The 21,099-nt window shown below is 32.2% G+C and overlaps 1 protein-coding gene across 1 annotated transcript; it reads right to left on the bottom strand.

The window, feature by feature from the left end:
- Positions 1-6,942: 6,942 nt before the first annotated feature.
- LOC147398359 (uncharacterized) lies at positions 6,943-9,893 on the bottom strand. Its single transcript, XM_086448970.1, has 3 exons — positions 9,074-9,893; positions 8,894-8,990; positions 6,943-7,574 (listed from the first exon to the last, which is right to left on the bottom strand). The coding sequence occupies exons 1-3, from the start codon at positions 9,807-9,809 to the stop codon at positions 7,019-7,021; spliced, it is 1,389 nt and encodes a 462-aa protein (XP_086305096.1). The 5' UTR covers positions 9,810-9,893; the 3' UTR covers positions 6,943-7,018.
- Positions 9,894-21,099: the final 11,206 nt, after the last annotated feature.

The raw sequence follows: 21,099 nt of genomic DNA, 5'->3' as shown, positions 1-21,099 counted from the left end.
TGTGCTGGTTCATCAAATAATAAGTTGTGAGGAACAGAGACAGATTTAGCAAAAAGAACAAAATTATATTAGATAGAGAAACTCATAATGAAACAGTTGTTGTACCAAATCAACCCTGATCTCAGCCTTACTTACTAGAACCCAAATCCTAGATCCAGACCCGAAGATAACAAATTAGAACAGAAGTGATTAGAGATCCATTGACAACCCTAGTTGTGACTTGTGACTTTACATGGTAAGGGCCTGTTCTGAGTGGCTCTACAAGATGGTAAGTTAAGTCCACCAATGTATAAACTAATTAAACAAAGGGATGAATTAAATCATAAAAATGCAAAGTCAGTATGTTGGTCGACAACGGATACAAGAAATATATGTACCTCTAAGTATGAAGATACAAGAAATATATGTAAAGTATTTTGGTTCGACAACGAAATAAATAAATCCCTCCTAATCCTCAATGGCACCATATTAAACGACAAAAAATAGACAAGACCCGGAGATAAATCATTAGCCTTCAACTTCCATTATTATCGTATGACATATTAGAGCACATAAAGAGTAAACAATACAAAATAAATGGTATAAGTTGCTAATTAAAATAGTGTGGTACCATGTATCCCAAGTTTTTAGAGACAAAAAAGTGAACATTAGAACATCATTAACTATCTATCGTGTGGTACTATGTATCCCAATGAAATCTGCAAACTATTTACTGAAATATTGGTCTCGGACAATATTTAAAACCATGGTAGAAATTGAAGAAGATTGAGGAATCAGACTCGAACATATTGAACATGTTTTCTGATTAGAGGATAAATTATTTCTTTACTATTGTGTCATGAGGTTTAAATTTAGAGAACTATGCTCTATTTTAGTTGGGGATTTAGGATCATACCTAGTAAATGTAATGGATTAAACTACAAATATTAAGATAATAGAATTCGTATCTCAATGTACACGTGTTTGTATATTGTTCATTTAACATCTTTAGCATCCACTTTCCTTCAACAACAAATCTGGACTAATCAAAATGGGGGTAGGAACTAACCATCAAATGTCAATGTTTGAGGTCACTTCAGCATTATTCATATTGAAAATGACATTTAAGCGTATCTTCTAACCATCAATTGTCATTGGTCATTCCTACATACGTGTATCATTGCTAAAGTTTTACGGCATATATCATCCATAGTTCTAGTTTTGCTTCAACACTATGACATAACCCAACACTACGCCATAACCTCATTTTTCTTATATCATCTTTTACGACCTCATCCACTTAAAGAGAGGATATATCATTTACTCTTCTTCCAGCATCTGCCATTTTAACAAAGAATGATGTGTTTTCGTTTCTTTTAGACCTCTAAACCTAAACTTTTGCTTCAAACTGATTTCCCCCAATTTTATCAATTTTGGAGCCTCTATTTAGCATTCACCCTTCTTCACATTTCCTCTTCTGGTATAACTATTAATTCTTCTATCCAGTTGATGTTAAAAGTGTAACATCAATCACATATCTATCCGAAGTCTTTATCAAAAACTATTTGGTGGTCTCAACAAGGTGAATAGAACTTTAGGACATATCAAGACGATTGGTCACTTATCTTTTCGACAAAAGCAGCTATGTGCCTTTCTCAATGTTCGGGTTTAAACCCAGACCTACCGGATCTGCAATAGGTTTACAAATATTTACTTCTCATGTAGTTCCATCAAAAACCTATTCCTTAAATAGGCAATCCATCGTAACACTGACTCTGTTCGCCACCATGTTCAACAATGTGCTGACGTGGCAGTACACAGAATCATAGATTTCTTTCCTCAAGATACAAGGAAAGAAATCTATGATTCTCCGAGCACTGCCACATCAGCACAGAAACTAATTTTATGGTTCAAAGGTACAAGTCATTACAAACATTGCCGTAAGGTACATGTTTCGATCTATAATACTTAAAACAATGAGAGATACAAACACTAGAACTGCTTAGTCTATCACTGAGACAAATCTACATACACTTCTATGTATAAATACAAAACATCTTCAAGACTTCAACAGCTCTTGAAAGTTGAAACCCATCAAAGGATCATCACCATGACCTACATCCTTGAAAATTGAAACATATAATAAAAACATCTTAACATGCAAAAAACGATGAAGAACCCATCACCCAAAACAGATCAAACTAAACTTCCTGACAACCTGGAGTACACTCCCAGTTAATCTCAAGATCACCATTGAGAAAAACCCTAAGCTTTCCCATAGCATCTCCATACCTATGGCTTGTGCATCCACATGTCACCTCTATATAAAATATTAAAACATCCTAAACATATTTACATTTTGAGCAGTAATAAACTAAGTCTATGGTGACTATTCTGCAATGGATGCAAGTTATAGATGTTTCTCAATTCAAAAAGAACAATACAAAATATGAACTTCTGAATAAAATAGATAAACAAAAAAAGAAAAAATAAATTTAGAAAGAAAAAAAAAAGAACAACAAGCATCAGGTCATTATATCAATACTTTAGCTATATAAACAGTAATCCAAGAAAGGAAAAAAAAAATCATGAAAACCAAAACAAAGCCCCAAATACTAAATTGTGATTTTATATCGATACTTTAGCTATCTAAACAGTAATCCAAGAACAAAGCCCCAAATACTAAAGTGCGATTCTATCCCTTTTCACTAATTGAAAACACTCAAACCAGATATAAAGCTCCATCAATAGAGAAATAAGCAAACCAGACCTTAAAACCAATCCGAGTGCGCAAACCCTAGATATGATTTCAGCTTAAAATTCGTAGATTTGAGATGCCTCTGGGAGCGAGTTCACAAACCCTAGATCTTGGATGTTGCGGAGAGAGAGAGAGAGAGAGTGCATGCGAGAGACAACTATAAAGACAAAAGAGATCGAGAAATTTTGAGAGAGAGTGCGAGAGAGCGAGCGAGACTGTGTGAGAGAGCAAGAGAGTGAGAGACAGTGTGACCGAGAGATTTGAGAGAGAGAGAGAGACAGAGACAGAGATGAGTGCGAGAGAGAGAGAGAGAGAGACAGAGGGAGAGAAAGAGGGTGTGATCGACAGATTTGAGAGATAGAGATGAGTGCGAGAGAGCGAGAGCCATAGACGCAGATCGAGCTGTGAAAGAGAGAGAGATTAGATACAGTACAGTTAATATAAGTAATAATTTGTATCTGCGTAGAAACGACGGTAAAACGACTGTTAAAAGCTGTCTCAATTAACGACGGCCTTTAGCAGTCGTTTTTAGCGCTATTGTGCAGTCGCGAAAAACGCAATATGACGTAGTGTTCGTTTGCATTCAATCTACCTGTATAAGTAATTTTGCTAATCCTAATGAGAGAATATTTTTGGTTCCTACAGTTTCTATATGTATTTGGTATTAAAAATCTAAACATGTAAATTAGATTTTTCTAATTTTGCAAGAGAGAATCATTAGAAAATTTTCAATTTTTTGAGAACTGGTTCTTAGAAACCACCGGTTTGGATGGTTGAACCACCGGTTTTCAAAAAACTGATTGTTCTCACTTAAGTAACAGTTCATTAAGAACCAAACTGATTTTTATAAGAAATCCAATCGGACTCGGTTGAACCGTCAATCGGGTCTGATTTTTAAAACACTGATTTGCAGTCCAATCTTTTCAATTATGGGATATTTAGGGAGAGAAGTAGAATAAAGGAGAAGGGACGAGAGCTGAGAAAAGTGGGAGTCATTGGATCTCTTCCACAATATACTAAAGAAGGGAATAAGGTGGTGTAAAGAAGAACAAAGCTTCAGAAGACTTGCTGAAAATTTTCAGGTAGATGTAATACCATCTCTTGTTCTATTAATCACAAATAAAAAGAAAAAATGGTTAAATAATGATTTTGTTTGTGTGTGAAGCATTGTTATTATGAAGGATCTTTTGCTTGGTGGGGTTAGTGGTTAACAGTTAACATTTAGTATAAGAAGGGATTCAAGGGGTTTGAACCTAAGACCTTGGGAACAACCTCCACAAGGTCTTACCACTTAGCTGGTCCTTCTTTATTTTTATGAAGGATCTATATGCACATGTATAACATATATATTGGGTTATAATTATAACATGTGTGTTTGATGATTATGACGTGAAAAATAAATGATGAATATGTGGAGCAAGTAGGGCATAGGATCTTGGGTAAAAAAAACTTGAAAGCCTTTGAGGAAGATCTTGGAATTGGATAGTGTGATTTAGCCACACTGGGGATATAATGATTAAATAATTGTGGTTAAATAGAAAATAAAAATATATATACAATGATGATCTTGTGATTTGCGATGACAACATAACGCCATATGTCGTGTGTGCCGAAGCATGTTTTATAATGTTATTTTTATGTGATTTTATATGGTTTTGGTTAGTGGATCATGGTACTTGGGTTACTACCTTGTCTATTTTGGTTTTATCACTCGTTGACATTTTATGTAAACAATTTCAGATCCGAGGAAGAGATACCATGGGCATTAAGATTGTCTTCGGAGATCAAATCCATTTCCTTATTGAAGTTTAATCTATCATTATGTCTAGGGGAGTATGGGGTTTGGGGATGAATTAGTTGACGTTATCTTATTCTTATTGTATCATTTTTGCACCGATTCAATGAATAAATGCGATGGTTTCATTATTTAAAGACTTTGATTGTTAGTTGATTTAGAAATCCTTATCCACAATGTTGCTGATTTCATAGAACAGTCGTTACAAGAATGATTGTAAAACACTCATTTTTTGTTGATACGATGCGAGACCACTCGGAGTAGTTCCTACCTCGAATACCTATATCCTCATTATTTTTGTTAATTAATTAATTATTTATTTATGAATTTACAGTAAACCATTTTGTAAAAAACAATTTAAATACCAAAATATGGTGTTCTGCTTTTGATAAAAGTCGAATCAGATGGAAATTATAGAGTTCAAGTGATTGGTTGTTTATTCCTAATTAGTGTAGTAGAGAAAAACCTTCTTCCGTAATTTTTAATCAGAAAGTCAAAGTTTTACTTGATATAGTATTTTTAGGTCGTGTAGATTTAAATCCTCTTTCCGAATTGGGGGTATTATATTGAAATTCGATAAAAATTGATCAAGTTATGAATTTTTGACTGAAGATATGTTGGCCTATCTCATGCAAACATTTTCAAGAAAAAAGGTCAAGTTAACGATTTTACTTAATTAGACTTAAAATGTCTTTTAATGTTTGATGAGTGTAAGTAGGTTACTCTTAAATCACCCCCAGGTCATAGATTGTGGGTCGGACCATGGTCATGGGTCGAGTCGCAAATCCTAAGACTTGAGGAGTGACAAAGCATCTCAAATATTCATCAAATTGTTAGGGCATGTTATAAATTATCTAAAATTGGACCGACCCTTTCATAAATCCGACTGGGTCACTGGTTAAACCTGTAGAACCAGACGGGCCAATTGATTTTTATAAGACATCACTTTTTAAGTGATGCCTATAGGAATGATCTCTATTCTTCTAATTAAAAAATGAGCGTAAAAAAGGGATTTTAAACATCGAAAATTGATGTATAATGTCCAAAAATGAACTGATGTCAAAAGTTCTGCACATTTTTGCGCGATCCTTCACCTATGAAAACTGCTTTTTAGATGTCATTTAAAAAAAAATTGATGACTATTTAAAAAAAAAGTGATGTCTAAAGTCTTTTTTGTAGTTGTGAATTTTAGGTTTTCTTAGTTGACTCAACTCATAGATGTTAGCGTATTGTCCAAGGAAGTCAGTTCAACAATTTCGTTTTATAAAATTTAAAATATTAACATTAGTTTTTAAATATTTATAAAATTAATATATATATTATTTGATTTGCCAGAGTCCGCTCGAAAGTGTTTGACCTGACTTGACTCCATGGTTTCTTTATTTTGATCTTGAATGATGGTAATTCATGATCTTTAGTCTCTTATTGAAATTTATTTTTAGAATTATCATTGAAATTATCTTTCTTGTATAGTGGACATGGAGATGTTAAACCAACATTTGGTGTGGCCCAATAGGTCTCCACATTTTTTGAGATTTTATTCACTGTTGGACTCTATTATTAAAGACAATGTTGATGATTAAAGGAAAGCTATCCAAATTGGAAATCAATGGGGAATCTCCTTAAGGAATTAGAAAGAGACCTTGATGGAGCAGAAAACTTACTATTGGAGGAATTCTAGGCCGTCTAATCTCATCTATGTAGGTTAGGGGTGGCTTTCCCTTATCTGTAAGGTTTCTGATGCTTTTAGTTTATGAATTATTATTCTTGTTAGAAAATTATTTTATTGGTAAAGGTCTGTTTTCGAAACATTAGTTTCATCTAGTCATCAAGGTCAAAATTCTTAAAACCATTCGATTCCATGAATTAGGATGGTAAGTGAGTTAGAGACACACCAGACCATAGGTGTTTAACTCAAGTAAAACACTGAATTTTCTTCTATAAAAGAGACTAATATCTTCTCATTGAGGTTAAGGAAGAAAATTGATTAATTTTGTTCTCTGAGCAATCTAAGGAATCTTCTAAAATTTGGTCTTCAATCGTATATTGATGATTGTTTGAGAGATATGTACAATCCAACAAAAACCAGACCTGTTCGTGATTATTGATCAAGCCAGTAGATCATTTTAGTTGGATGTTAATGGTCTAACTCTATGATGGGTTCGGATCACCTGATTGATTTATTGATCTTTTTTTTTTTTTTTTTTTTAAATTTGATAATGTCTTGGTTAAAAAGTGAACACAAAACAAAAATCCTTTCTTAGTCTTTAAACTTCTTATTTTAAGGTGCCAATTTGATTTTCACATAGCAAAACAACTTCATCTTTGCTAAGTAACCAACAAATTTGTAATTTTGTATACATCTTTCAAAAAGAAACACTACACAAATGGGGTTTATTGTTTCAAAATGTCTAGAAGGTTCTAAATCGAGCTGAACATATCCAACTATATCAAACAATGAAAAAAATGGTCATCACCTTGCATCCTTACTGTGGATTCACCCAATATCGATGGTCGGGAAACTTAGTCCCGTTCTTTGCTAAATCGATTGCCACTCTGTTTGCTTCCTTGTAAATGTGTAGGATTACACACTCAATGCTTAACTTATGTATCTCATCAAAGGCTTCCCTCAATCTCTTAGGGGGCTCAGTGCCACGGTTAGCCCATCGAATGATGCTAAGGTTATCCCCCTCCACAATCAATTTTGTAACAGATGGCAAGTACTTGAGATATTTCAAGCCTTGCCTCAAGGCCTCTGCATTTGCAAAAGTTGGGTCGGCATCATCGAGATGGCCTGCATAGCTAGCTAGACACTCCTTGTGCTCATTGTGGAAAATTCCACCATAACCAGCTCGGGTGATACCCTCACGACCTTTACCACTGAAATTTAGCTTGACCCAACCAGTGTAAGGGGGAAGCCATGAACTTCGAAGCCTACTTGGACACCGATACATATGGTAGAAACTGGACCAATCTTCATGACATTCACTGTAAACATCAGTATTGCCTTTAAATGGAAGAGAGGCTATCTTCTTGCCACGACTGCCGATCAAAGAAGGAACTTTAGTAATTTGTAATCTAAGAAAATTACACAATGTGGTAAAAGCTTGACAAAGAGATTACATTTAATGAAAGTAAAAAAAAATGAAGATTATTTTTTATCCTTGGATTTATGAGATGATTGTTGGGTTTATTTGAATAAATACATATGTGAGAATTATAACTTTGGTGAGTTGGTTTTGATTTTGTAAATGCTTTAACCTACAGCCTATGTTTTATGCTTGGAAACAAAAGTTTTTAAGTAGGAACTCTTAAACGCAAAACAAGTTTTTCTCTGTAATGTTTAATCCCAAATTGGACAAGTAGTGACATTTCCTCTACCTTACCTATAGACATTCAACTTACATGTGCAGTTTGCACCTCACACGTCGCAATTCGCACTTTGCACCTGAAGAGGTGATTCCAGTTTAGATCTGATCGCCCTATATATGTTCGAATCATGAAAATGTGTGTTGGTTTGTTCGATGCATCCAGTGTGGGAATTGGCATGATCCAATGACTAGTTGGGTAGAGCTTTCGCATGAAGGGTTGTATTAGTTTAGACTGACCCAAAGCCCTCAACAAATATTGAGACCTCCATTAAGGACGTGAGAAATACTGATTTACTTTTCTATTTATTTGATTAAATCAGTTGGGCTTTAACTATGATTCAACTAAGGGTGAGTCAGGTCACAACTGAACTCTGCAAAATCCGAAAATGGTAACAGAGATATAGACTTCACTGTGTCTTTCAAACATTTTTGCCTTGGACCTTCTCTGCAATTGTAGTTTTTTAAAGAAGGAAAATGCTGAAGTAACATTAAAATTGACATCGATTCTCACATTGCTGATGTGGATGCATGTACGGAACTATAGATGCTTTTCATTGAGATATGAGTGAAAAACATCTATGGCTATGTGTGCACCTACATATCAGTAATGTGAGAATCGATGTCAATCTTAATGTTACTCCAGCATGACTCCTTAAAGAAATCACTCTTAAACAAATCGATGTGAGAACCGAATATTTTTTTTCTTCCAAGAATCGTTGGATAGTGACGTAAAACTGGTTACAGTCCTAATTAAAAGGAATTTGGAAGTTAAAAATTCTACAAGTGCTAAGAATAGATAATAAAAAAAGAACGTAAATTGAAGTAATGAAAGCAGGTATGAACACATTAACCAGAGATAGAATTTAACCATGTAATAGGATTCATTTAGTTGAACCTTAAACTTTGGACAAACTCAAACAAGATCAAATTGAGTCAATAGAAATGTATCAAACAGTAGATGATTGAGTTGAGTTGGTTTAAGAAGTTTACCTCATACAACTTTCAAGACTCTGGCTTTCCGCGAAAAGATTATTCTGTTCTTCGTTTTTCAGTCTCATTTCCAATCTTTCCTCTTTGGAAGGATTATCTTCAATTAAGGAGAAAGAAATGAAATAAACAAATTAATGATAAAAAATATAATCAAGGAGAAAGAAAAGAAAAGAAACATACCAGGTAACAACGAATCCATGTCGATTTGAGGACACAAATCAAAGAAATGCCAAGCCATCATACGAAATGGGTTTCGATAATCGAATTTATCATTGTGGATTTCAAACTCGATTGTATGATTCAAAACAGCTTCAATGTAATCCAATCTTTCTTTAACACTCTCTTTAATTTGAGCTGAATTGTTCAAATGATTCACAACTCCTTTCAAGCTGTTTGTTAATAGAATGATTCGATTAAGTTGATTAGGGCACCAATTTGCCTCTAACAAGTTTCCAATGTGCTCATAATTGGGAGTAGGCATGAAGAACAATGTTGGATTCTCGATCTTTCTTCCACAATATTCGTTAATTGAAAGAACTTCACAACCTAATTCCTCCATAATCTTAGCATCAACTGCAGATGTAAGTGGATCGTAAATTTCGATTCCTTGGATCAAATAAGGAAAATCTTGCTTGAACAAGATTGCTAAGGAGAGTTGAAATTGTGATCTGTAGTTGGATTCGATACTTCCTAGAGAATAAATCACCATCTGAATTTGAGAATCGGTGGCCATTACACGCTTGATTTGGCTTTTGATCGTTTGATTATTTTGAAACTGATCAAGAATATTATGGTAAAATTCTGAATCTTGGAGTTCTTTTATTGTGATCTTCATCTCCTCCATGAGCATTGTGGCTTCATCATTGTTATTGGTCGGATTCATCTCTGAAATCAGCTTAGTAAATTCGTCTTCCATGTTAATCTGTTTCAGAAGAATTCTATTTGGTTCAAGAAAAACCCTAGATCTTGAATCCTATTTGGTAGAACACAGAGAGAGAGAGAGAGAGATTGTCTGCAAATTCTTCATTTTTTAACAGAATTCGTAGAAGAACAAATTCCCGCTCAAATTAAGAAAGCATTTCTTCAAGTTAAGCACTAGTTCTAAAACTCGTTGAGTCGCCTCGTTGGAATTTACAGAGACTCGGCTCGTAACCTCGTTGGAACTACTCTCTGAGTCAGATTGCAAAATTTTTGAGTCGATTCGGATGAGTCAGGCCGAAAATGCACTGTTTCAAGTACAACTTAACCGACTTACCGACCGATTCAACTATGTAAAACATTATTTGTTTATTTATTATTTTGGACAGAAAAACATAAATATATTGATTTATTCTTGAATTTTTATATAATTAGAAATAAAATAATTTTTAGCAGAAATACATCTCATCTCATCATAACATTTACTTACAAACCCCGAGTCAGTGGCAATTTCGGACTAATAAGCGGTTAATGCCTGTATGTCGTGAGTTCGATAATCAGTATGAGGATTAATTCCTCAGGGGTCACCTTATTTGGTGAGTGTGATGTGCAGGCATTGCACGTGCCCTAGGACCAGTCCTTGGACAAGACCATGGTCTATGGACTGGGCAAAACCTGGATATGGGCCTAGTCCCCCCGTCTAAAAGGATACCCGGTTATAATAAAAAAGCCTCCTCAATTTATTACAAAATATCTCCCATCATGGATGTATTTAAAAATAAATAATGCTGAAGTGACTCAAGATTGTACCTCACATCGCACATCCTAACATGAAGGTGTAAATGAATCATAGATGCTTTTTCACGCGTATCTTTTTATTTGATGATGTGTATTTTTATAGTTCCAATATGCATGTAGCTATAGCTTTTGATTGGTATATTTTTTTTTATAAATTCATGTGTTGTTAATATTCAAGTTCGAAGGGCATATTTGCAATTTGAATAATTTCTTTGATGAGGTTGAATAAGTTAAAATTGTTTCTACGTTTTATTTTACTAAGAAATCACAATTCACAACAAAAATTTGTATTGCGAGATATCAACAAACCACAAAAAAAATTTGCAAGAGATTTCCCAATTGTTATCAAGCAATAGTAAATCTTTCATCTTAAATCATTTGCATACGCAATTGATTTGAAAATTTTCAAAATTCATAATTTAAATTATCCGAATAAGCGACTAGTCAATTAAATATGTGAATCGATGATTTTTAGATTGATCATGGACTATGATAATATTTTTATCCTTCACCCTCAAAATTTTTATTTTCTTCAACATTTAAATGTCAAGAATAAGATAGGGTTTTTCAGAACGTGAAGAATGAAGAGCTTAAACCCATTCATCAGTTGGTTTGAGACATTACAAAACAACGTTGAGGTCGAGAGCTGCTATTGACGTACCAACTTTTACTTATTACACCCCAATTAAAAAAGTCAATGAATGAGACTAAGTAAAAGTTGAAATGCTAATGGAAACTCTCTCCCTCTTTTTTGTTTAGATTTATGTTTGTTAGATTTAGGATTTTATACAAGCCTAATCCTAATTGTAAATAATTGTTGAAGTTGTTTGAATGTGTTATGATGCTTTTTAAATGTGTTCAAACGCTTTGCAATGTTGAGGTAATAACTTGAATCAGACTTTTCTAGTGCTTGATTGGTGTATTTTAATCTTTAAATAGTGTGTGATAAATAATTTAAGAAATTAGGCTGTAATAAGTAAAAGTTGGGGGTGGGGGCAATAGCAGCTTTCTTTTGTAAAATCGAAAATTCATTTATATATTCTCTATAGGTGTTGTACGAGGACACAAGAAAAAGGAGTCGTAAGAGAGAAGAAGGATTGCATTGGCCCACCAGTTTTGATCGTTGAAGAAAAGGTGATGGGTGCACGTACCAACTTGCGAGATGAAGTAAAAAATGTTGTTGGAGGTCAGTGGTACAACACCACCTGAATGCCGCGCTAGGGAGCAAACCAATGAAGCAACCTCCTAGGTAGTTCAGACATGATATCGAGGAGCAGATCAAACAAGAAGTACAAAAAACTATTGACAATTTGATTCATCAAACCCATACACCACTCGACATGGCTAGCATATTTTGTGCAATTGAAAAAGAAGAATGGTCAAATACACGGTTGTGTTGACTTTCGGGATCCCAATTGAGCATGTCCTAAAGACAACTTCTCGCTACAAAACATTGACATGTTAGTTGACACTTGGCGTGGTATGATATTTTTTTCTTTCATAGATGGGTATGGTGATAATAATAAGAAAAGGATGGTACTTGAAAAGCCAAGAAGATGGTGTTTAGAACACCCATCGAGAATTTTCCTTGCAACGTGATGTCCTTTGGCTTGAAGAATGCGAGGACGATGTATCAGTCAGTGATAATGATCATCTTCGCCAATATGATGTACAAGGAGATGTAAAACTATGTGGATAACATTGTTCATTGTGTAAAGATGTCTATGGAAATTATAAAAATAAAATATAAAATTAAAATTAAAAACTTAATTTAGATTGGCAAGTACGGTCATTCCATTGAGGATTGGGAGACTAATATTCTAGACTTTAAAAATCCAAAGAAAACATTGTGTGATTTTTGAGACTAAACTAAAAACTAATTAAATTAATTAAAAAAAAAAAGATTTGAATTAGAAAATATTTAAGGAGAATGAATCCACCCAGAATAAATAATTTAAATCAATTTATTTCAAATTCTTTTTGAATAACTTAAATCAAGAAATCGATAAATGTTATTGATTAAGAGGAATTAACAATAATAAATCAAATAATTAAAAATTATCTAAGATTTTCTTCTTTTGAATAGTTTTATCGCCCACTGATTTAATATCACAACGAGCATCCGATATAATAAATTATACCTAATAGTAACGAATCACGCTGAGATGAAGGATAAGGAAAAATAAATTGAAAATACTGAAGAAATAAGTTTTAGAAGAGAAATCTATTTTAATAATAAAAATATCAAGAATTGGAAGAATAAACTAAAAATAAATAATAACTTGGGCTTCATCAATTCCTTATATTGGGAGATTAGTCAAGACTTATTTTAGAAATCAACAAATAATATAAAATCAACATCATACTTAACTTTTATTGATCCCTAGAATTAACTTGAATAACATGTCTTCCAATTACTAAAAATATAAACTAAAATTTAAAAATATAAAAAAAGAGATTAGGAGATGAGAGGAGATGAGAGAGGAATCGAAGACAAAAGAGAGAGAGAGAGCCAAAACTAAAGAGATAAAATCTTTTTAGAATAAAACAATAGGATTACTTTGGCAACAAGTTTTCACCATTTTTTTTTTGTCTGAATCCGATCTTCTATGAGAAATATAAATATTTTTCCCTCTAAATTAGAGTTCTAACTCTCTTGACATTGATTTATTTTAATCACCGAGTCAAAAGTTACGTCCAAAATGGTGAAACGTATAGACTTGGAGTCTCTAATTTATTACGTGTTTTTGATCAATTCAAAGTCTGAATGAGATTTTCTACGTGAAATACAAATCTGTTATCTTCTAAATTAATTTGCTAATATTAACATTTTGCTTTATTTTGATAAGAGAGTAAAAAGTTATGGGCAAAATGATATGATGTGGTAGATTTAAAACTTGATTTTGTTAATTTAGAACCATCGAATCTCTTAGACCATGCTATGAATTTGACTTTAACCTTGGTCTATTTCCACTCTATGATTTTTCAATTCTCATTTATTTTTCTTATAAGAAATGGATATATATTTAAACCCTCGAAATTCATGAAAATACATGCAATTTAGTTAGTAAAATATAACTTATGATGAATTAATTATTATGCATAATTTATGAAGAAATCGTAGCTCTTATCCTAAGACTCATTATTGAAATTATAATTTTTTTAATTTTAATAAAATGCCTAAACATCTACTCATGCTTTATTTTGAAAAAACAAATAACATTTTTTTCTTTTTTAAAAAATAACTTAAAACAAATATTTGGTTAACCAACCCATACCCCTAAACATAAATTGAACATTATTCTCAACATTTTAATTTCTAGAATGACTGCATGAAATGCAAAATTGGAAATAACTAAAAAAATAAGGAAAAAAAGGTGGAAAACACCTAATTTGATGCATATATGACATATGAATGACTTGAAAAAATTTAAAATACTGAAATCCATTTGTCATTAGAAAATAAACACTACTCTATTCTAAAAAAAAAAAAAAATCATCGGTCACTTAAAAACTCTAAAATCATGGGTTGCCTCTCAAATATGCTAAGTTTAACGTCTTCAGCCAGACATATGTTAGTTCTAATCTTGATAAATATGATCATCGATTTGGATTTTATTGCTTTCTGGAATGGAGTGCTTTAGATATGGCCGAAGTTTTTGTCCATTAACTTTAAAAATTGACCTATTATTAGGATTTTAGACTTCAGTAGCACCATGTTGGTGCACATAATGGACTATGTATAGGCTTGACCATCTAGTTTTTAATTTTCCAAGAAAAAAATGTAACTTGGTGTCATAGAGCAGAATCTTCTGCCCTGGTTCGAATTCTTTTTTTAAGATGAGCTAATTGTGCATCATTTTTGTCCTGTCATTCTACATGCAAATTGGCCGGGTCTTAGTTTTTTAATCTCATTTACGATAAGTTCTTCTTTTAAAAACCTTGTTTGGGTTATATGTTCTTCTCTCATTCCCTCTAAATCGATGTTTCTTTTGTGATTTAGCATAGAAATTTATTAATTCTTTACAAATTGGTTAAATTATGTTAAATAGGAATATCCATTCTCTTTATTTTTTATCTATATTGTTTGATGCTTGAAGATTTGATGAAATCAAACCCTTGTTTTTCTATCTCAGAAATTGATTCTTCATCTTCGATCTTCTCGATTTTGTGATAATCAATCTTGTTTGTGTTTGTGTTTGGTGGAAGCAAATCGATTATCTGTTTCATTTAGCAGAATTCTAGTACTTTTTCTTTTATATCTGAATTATATGTTTGTGATTTTTCTTTTAAATGTTTTAAAAAATTTAATTTAAAAAAAAAAAGGGAATTAGAGTTGGAAAGGCATGGACTGAAGCTGTTAAAGAAGAATCCTTCATAGTTCACGCCTTGTCTTGATGGATGTTATTTTCTTTTGGGGCCTAAAGTATCTCTAAATCATTAAGAGATTTCTAAGTTCTCCACAAAAGATGTCTAAGCGTACCCAAGGTACAATTACTCTTGTCTTCTTGATTACATACATTCTGAGATTTGGATTAAAAATGTTAAGTTTCCAGAGAATAGACCATGCTTGACCTACTAATACTCTAATAGTTAATGTGATTTTACTTATAAAAAAAGCTCTTAATGTGTTTTCCTCCCTTGCTATTGAAGTAACAACTTGAGGTTACATGGATCTTAGTTTAATGTGGAGTCCCCAATCCCCATGCTACCCTTGGTTTTGCTATTTTAGATCTGTCATTTAGAACCAAACAGGAAGATCAATTTATGGACAACTTTTTTATGTTTGATTAACTTAACAGTTGTGCATCATGAAAATTTTATATCAAACACAGATCATTGAATTAGAAGAATGATGCTACACTCGCTACAATGACATGGGTCCTTTGACCTTTTAAATTCACGTTAAAACCCAACTTGTAATTCCTTTTATTTGCATTAAGTTGTATACCTTGTGAGTTTTTATGGGGTCTTAGTAAATGATTTTTTATTTGTGTTTCTGTTTAATCAATTATTTTGAGGGCATGTCCAGTTGATGCAGACTAATTGCAATTTTATTAGTAAGCCTTCTAATTGATCAAAAAAATGATTTCTAATTTGTTATAGGGTTCTTCATTCCCAATGCCTTATTGCAACATCAAGAGTCCTTTGCAGGTTTACCTTGTCTTGTCAATTCCATTAATATAATTATGGTGTTAGATGTACATACTTTTTTGTTTTGTTTCACATCTTGTATGTTCAATATTTTTCTGTGCTCATGTAGGAAAACTACTACTAGCTGGATAGGATTCTCTGCAGCTACCAGTCTCAGGTATATTTTGGTGATGTCAATGCTTCTTTTGAGGTTGTTACCTAAAGTCATGTTTTTCTACTTCACCTAGAGCATCTTGTTTCAATTTTCCCTTGTGTCCTCTATTTCATATGGTCCTACATTGAACATTTAGTTTTATTATAAACCATGTTTATGTTTAGGTCTAGGACATAGCCAAGTGAAATCTTGTCGTGTGTTTCTTAAATTTCTGATGTAAAATTATGTTAATTTTACAACCCCTAATATATGGCAGGGGCCCCACTCATGTTGGCATGGTGATAATGCAAATGCTTTTACCTGATGGACAGATCATATATGTCCTGTAAGCACATAGATTTCATTTTAGTTTTTCATGTCTATTTATACAATTTATCACATCTTATTCCTTTTGCCTCACTCACTCCATGGGAGAAAGGCATGGTTAATATTTCCATAGTCTGATCTAGTGACATGGTTCAATATTTTATGATAAATGTTTCTCAAAATCCATAAAATATCTTATCATAATGCATCTTATCATATGTGCTAAATGGCCGAATATGGTAGGATGAGTTGTTTTACTTATCCAAGCCCATCTGTTTGGGTATTTTAAGTCTTTCAATAGAATTTGTATATTTTTTGGCTGAAGATAGAATGCAAACTAGGATTTATGTTGCGGACCCAAATGAATTTAAATACAAGAGAAAATAAAATTATCTATTAACCCATTTTCCCACTCTTACACCAACAACTCTCAACTACCCACTCCTACTCATTCAAGGAACTACCCCATAACACACCTTCAACAATACAATTAGGCACCACTAATTCAAATTCGTGAATTTGAAACGTGTCTTAAACGGTTATAACCCTTCCAAACGAAAAACGGTTTAAGATCATCTTAAGTGTGAAAACCATGTCAAAGACTTAAAATTAATATATGTATTCTAATCTTGTTAAAGCAGGTATATATACATTTTCCTATAAATATCTTTAAGTTCAATTAGCTTAGTGGTGTTTTTTACCCGTATATGTAGTACATGCATTGAGTGGGCAAGGTTCTAGTTCCTGACTTCTAGTCCTTTCATCTAGTTCAATTTTCTAGTTGATTGACTATGATATACGCCCTTATGCTTATGCATATTTTTAGTCTTAAACATAGGTGGCTACTTGTTCTTGCCATTTGTTTCTAATCAAATTGCTTTAATTACCCTATTCAAGTTTCAATTATATAAGAATTTGGTTGTGTTGTTCTATAACTATTTTTTTTTTCACTTTTGTTATGCATACCGATTGTTATTACTGGTAGAAAACACATGCAATAGTTGGTGGTACAACCCCTCTTCAAGCGGGCAACTCTTATGTCTTGACCCTTTTATTTGGCCTTTAAATTTCATAAAAACTAAATTTACAATTTTTCCTAAATAAACTCAAAGTTAATATCTTTCCCTTTTTTCCATTGCCCGATAACAAAGACCTTCACCATAGTTGTCCACTTTGTCCTCATGGTTGTAATTGTCACCACCCTAGCCTAGCACTCATTATCTGCACCGTCCTCATAGAAATGAGAGATCCTTGTTATACCTATTTGACCTAAAAATGCTATTGATCAAGGCCTAGAAAGTTGATTCTAAGATCCTATTTACAGAAACTTTAAGGTTGAAAAATGCATAAAATCTCCTAAATAGACAAAATACATTGATAGTTCATAATAATAATTATTTTTGAATAAATTGTGTATTTTCAAACTAATTATGGTTATTTATACGTAATAGGTCAAAATCGCAAGAGCCAAAAGGATAAATTAGGATGAATGAAGAGATACATTGTAATCCAAGACCCAAAACACAGTTGCAGACCAAAATTTAGGTCCATTGGGCCCACAAGAATCGCGACGCAGTAAGAACTTTGGGCGGCGCTGTGATGTCAACAAGTTTATCTTCCAAATTCGTACGTCAATACGATGATGTTAGGTTTTTCAGTTATTGTAAAACATGAAAGTGTTCCAAATCCTAGACAAAAATTTGATTTGGTCTCTATAAATAAGACACCAGACTAGAGCCAAATTATTTTATCTCCTCTAAGATCATCTATTCTAGTTCTCTTTTATTTTTAGTTTTTAGATTTTTAAGTTTACTTTCTATTCAAGCTTTGTAAATAGAAGGATTACTCTACTAGATTCAAGTCAAGATTAATAAAGATATTTTCTTTATTTTCCCTAATCCCCTATTCTTTTATTTCTATTTTGTTTTTATTATTATTTTATATGATTTGTGGCTAGATCTTCGTTAGAGAAGTCAATGAAACCCAAACAAGATCATCTTAGATAGTTATTTGTTTTAATTGTACTTGAATGTTTTATTATGATACCAATTTCTTAAGTAACAATCATTGAATAAAATTATTTAATCTCATGATATTGATACTTTAATCTTAGATAAGATCAAGTTAAACTATGTTTTTTTAGAGATTAATATTTTTATCTATGATTTCGTCTTATTAAGTATTATCATAGAATTTTGGGACTAATATTTGAATTAACAGATTTCATCTTCCGATCCAATAGCATTAGCTTTGTTAATTGGATCGAGATAATAAGAAATAAATAAATTGATAAGGTGAATTGTTTTAGTGGTTTTGACTAATCCAATTCTTTACATTGTGAATCACATTCCTATTTATTTTAGATTAGTTTTAATTTAGTTTTCTTGAATACTTTAAACTTAATTGATTGTTTTAAGTCAAAAGAAATTACTGAATGAACGTTGTCTCAGTGGATTGATACTTGCTTGCCAAGGTTTTATATGTTTTTGTTCTGTTATTTTTATTGATAATCTACATATGAACAAATTGGCATCACTTCCGGGGACAACGATTTGATCCAAAAAGAATTTGACAAGTTTTATTAGGTTTTCTATTGAATCTGAATTTTATCTTTTAAAAATATTTTCATTATAATTCTCAATCTGTTAGAACACAGAAAAAATTACTTTAGAAATATCAAAATTTTACTACAATGCCTATTGTATTTTTGGCCGCGCGACAAATCCTCGAGAAATGTACATCTAATTTTTTGTAGAAAAATGTATGCACTGATTGTGAACCAAATGAAATATTTAAATTGCAAAAATTTGACTTTAGATTTGTTCGTTGTTTTCAAGATGAGGAGTTAAAACAAAATTTTGATTAAACCTTTATTCGGTCATCTGGATCAAATTCTTCATTACGAAACACCATCATACTTAAAGTAGAATTTTACTGTAGTTTTAAATAATTTTTTTTATATTTCCAAGAAGGCTTCGAGTGTAATAGTTTTAGGGAAAGACGACAGTAGGATGTAACTATATTGGCTCCTCGAGTTTGTACACCGAAATTGGTGTCGATGGCCCGAGCTACTCAACTAGTACATCCATCATCTAGAATGGAAGGTAAGACTCATTCCCCCCCCCCCCCCCCCAATGCAATTCTTGCTAGTGAGTTTCTATACTACTTCTGTTTGATTATTCTTACACACTTGGATTTGCATTTCGTAAAGAGGGCACTCTTACAAAGATGGCACCATAAGATAAGAATTGAATTTCATCACCGATCTCTTGCCTTGTTATGTTAATTGAATTCATATAGGAATCCAACTAATTTAAAATTAGTTAGACTTGACTTTAGGTCCCATCGAGCTCAATAGGCAAAACTAGTCTAAGTTGCACCAATTACATTTCTTGCTTAAGGTCAGTACCTAAGCAAAATCCTACCCTGTTGTACCTTGCTATACAGGGGAATATATTACATCTATTCAAGATAAAAAGGTGATTCAAGAGTACCCTTGATCAGCATTGTGTGCGACCTCTCATTTGGGGATTGAATTGGTTGACTTTGATTTCAGAGAACTAGGTTGAAGGCTTAAACTATCTCTTTGAACAGTTAGGAGCAGTCTAGAGTTAGGCACCCTTTATAGTTCTGGTCTTTTCTTTGTGTGATTTTTAGATTGCATGTGTGAGTGTGTGTGTGTGTGTGTGTGTGTGTTCATCGAGTATTAAATCAATAGGAAATAACATAACAAAAATTAAATAAAACCTTGGTAAACAAAGGATCGATCCATAAAGAAAAAGTTATCCAATTATCTTTCTAACTTAAAATCAACTAAAGATTATGAGAAACTGATAAGAAAACTAATTTATAAGTATCTATCAATTAATCTAATAAAAAGGAAAGAATAAAACTATAAAGAAAACTTTAGATCAGTCAAATCCACCCTAGCAAAATAGTAAATAAACAAGTTCAAACATTTTTTTTATCTCAATCTACTCAGACAAAGCTAATGTCTATAAATAAGAAAGTAAATCTGGTTTAGCACATATAATAATTAAAAAGTATAATTCCCTCTTTAAATAAATAAATTTCAAAATAAAAATCAAACTACTGGAATTATGCATGATTTAACTTGACCTTGTCTATGATTAAATCATTAGAACTCTCGATAATTTAAAATAGATTTTTAATACTTATGAACAAAAAGTAAATTACTAAGAACATTAAACAAGATAGATTCAGAATAAGTTCATTCATTATATTTTGATTTGGCGTCATTGACCTTTTTAATGAAGGTTTAGCCTAGAAATATTACAAAAATAATAATCAAATAAAAATAAAAATAAAGAAATGAGAAAAGAAAAACTTATCTTTAATGATCTTAGAATTGAATCTGGCAAGGTCTCCTTACAAAAACAGAACTAAGAACTAAAAATACGAAAAACCTTAATTCTCTAAATCTAATTCTGATGATCTATATATATATATATATATATATATATATATATATTTATACCTCTCTTTTAAGTTCTAGTATGATATCTTATTTATAGAGATCAGATTAGGATTTCTAAGGTACAGAAACCTTCCGTAAACAATTCAATACGTAGTTTATATAACCTCCAAGCTTCTGTGCAAATAACGATGAGTCATTCATCAATACCACCACGAGGCCCAAGGTGACCTGGGCCTAGTGGGTTTGGGTCTTGGTTTGTGACTTTGATTCAGATCTTGGATCATAGTGAATGCTTCTGATTCTGTTGATTCTTTTTCAAAACTTTGCAAATTTTCCTGTTACATGAAAATAACTGTAATTAGGTCTAAAATACACCATTTATTTGAAATGAATAATAATTATAAGCTAATAATGAATTATATCTAATTAGGGGATTTA

This window comes from Akebia trifoliata, chromosome 7 (assembly GCF_017979445.1).
Source record: "Akebia trifoliata isolate Shusen 1 chromosome 7, ASM1797944v1, whole genome shotgun sequence".
Classification (NCBI taxonomy): Eukaryota; Viridiplantae; Streptophyta; class Magnoliopsida; order Ranunculales; family Lardizabalaceae; genus Akebia; species Akebia trifoliata.
Note: the sequence above shows the minus strand (reverse complement) of the source record. Positions and strands in the feature narration are given on the sequence as shown.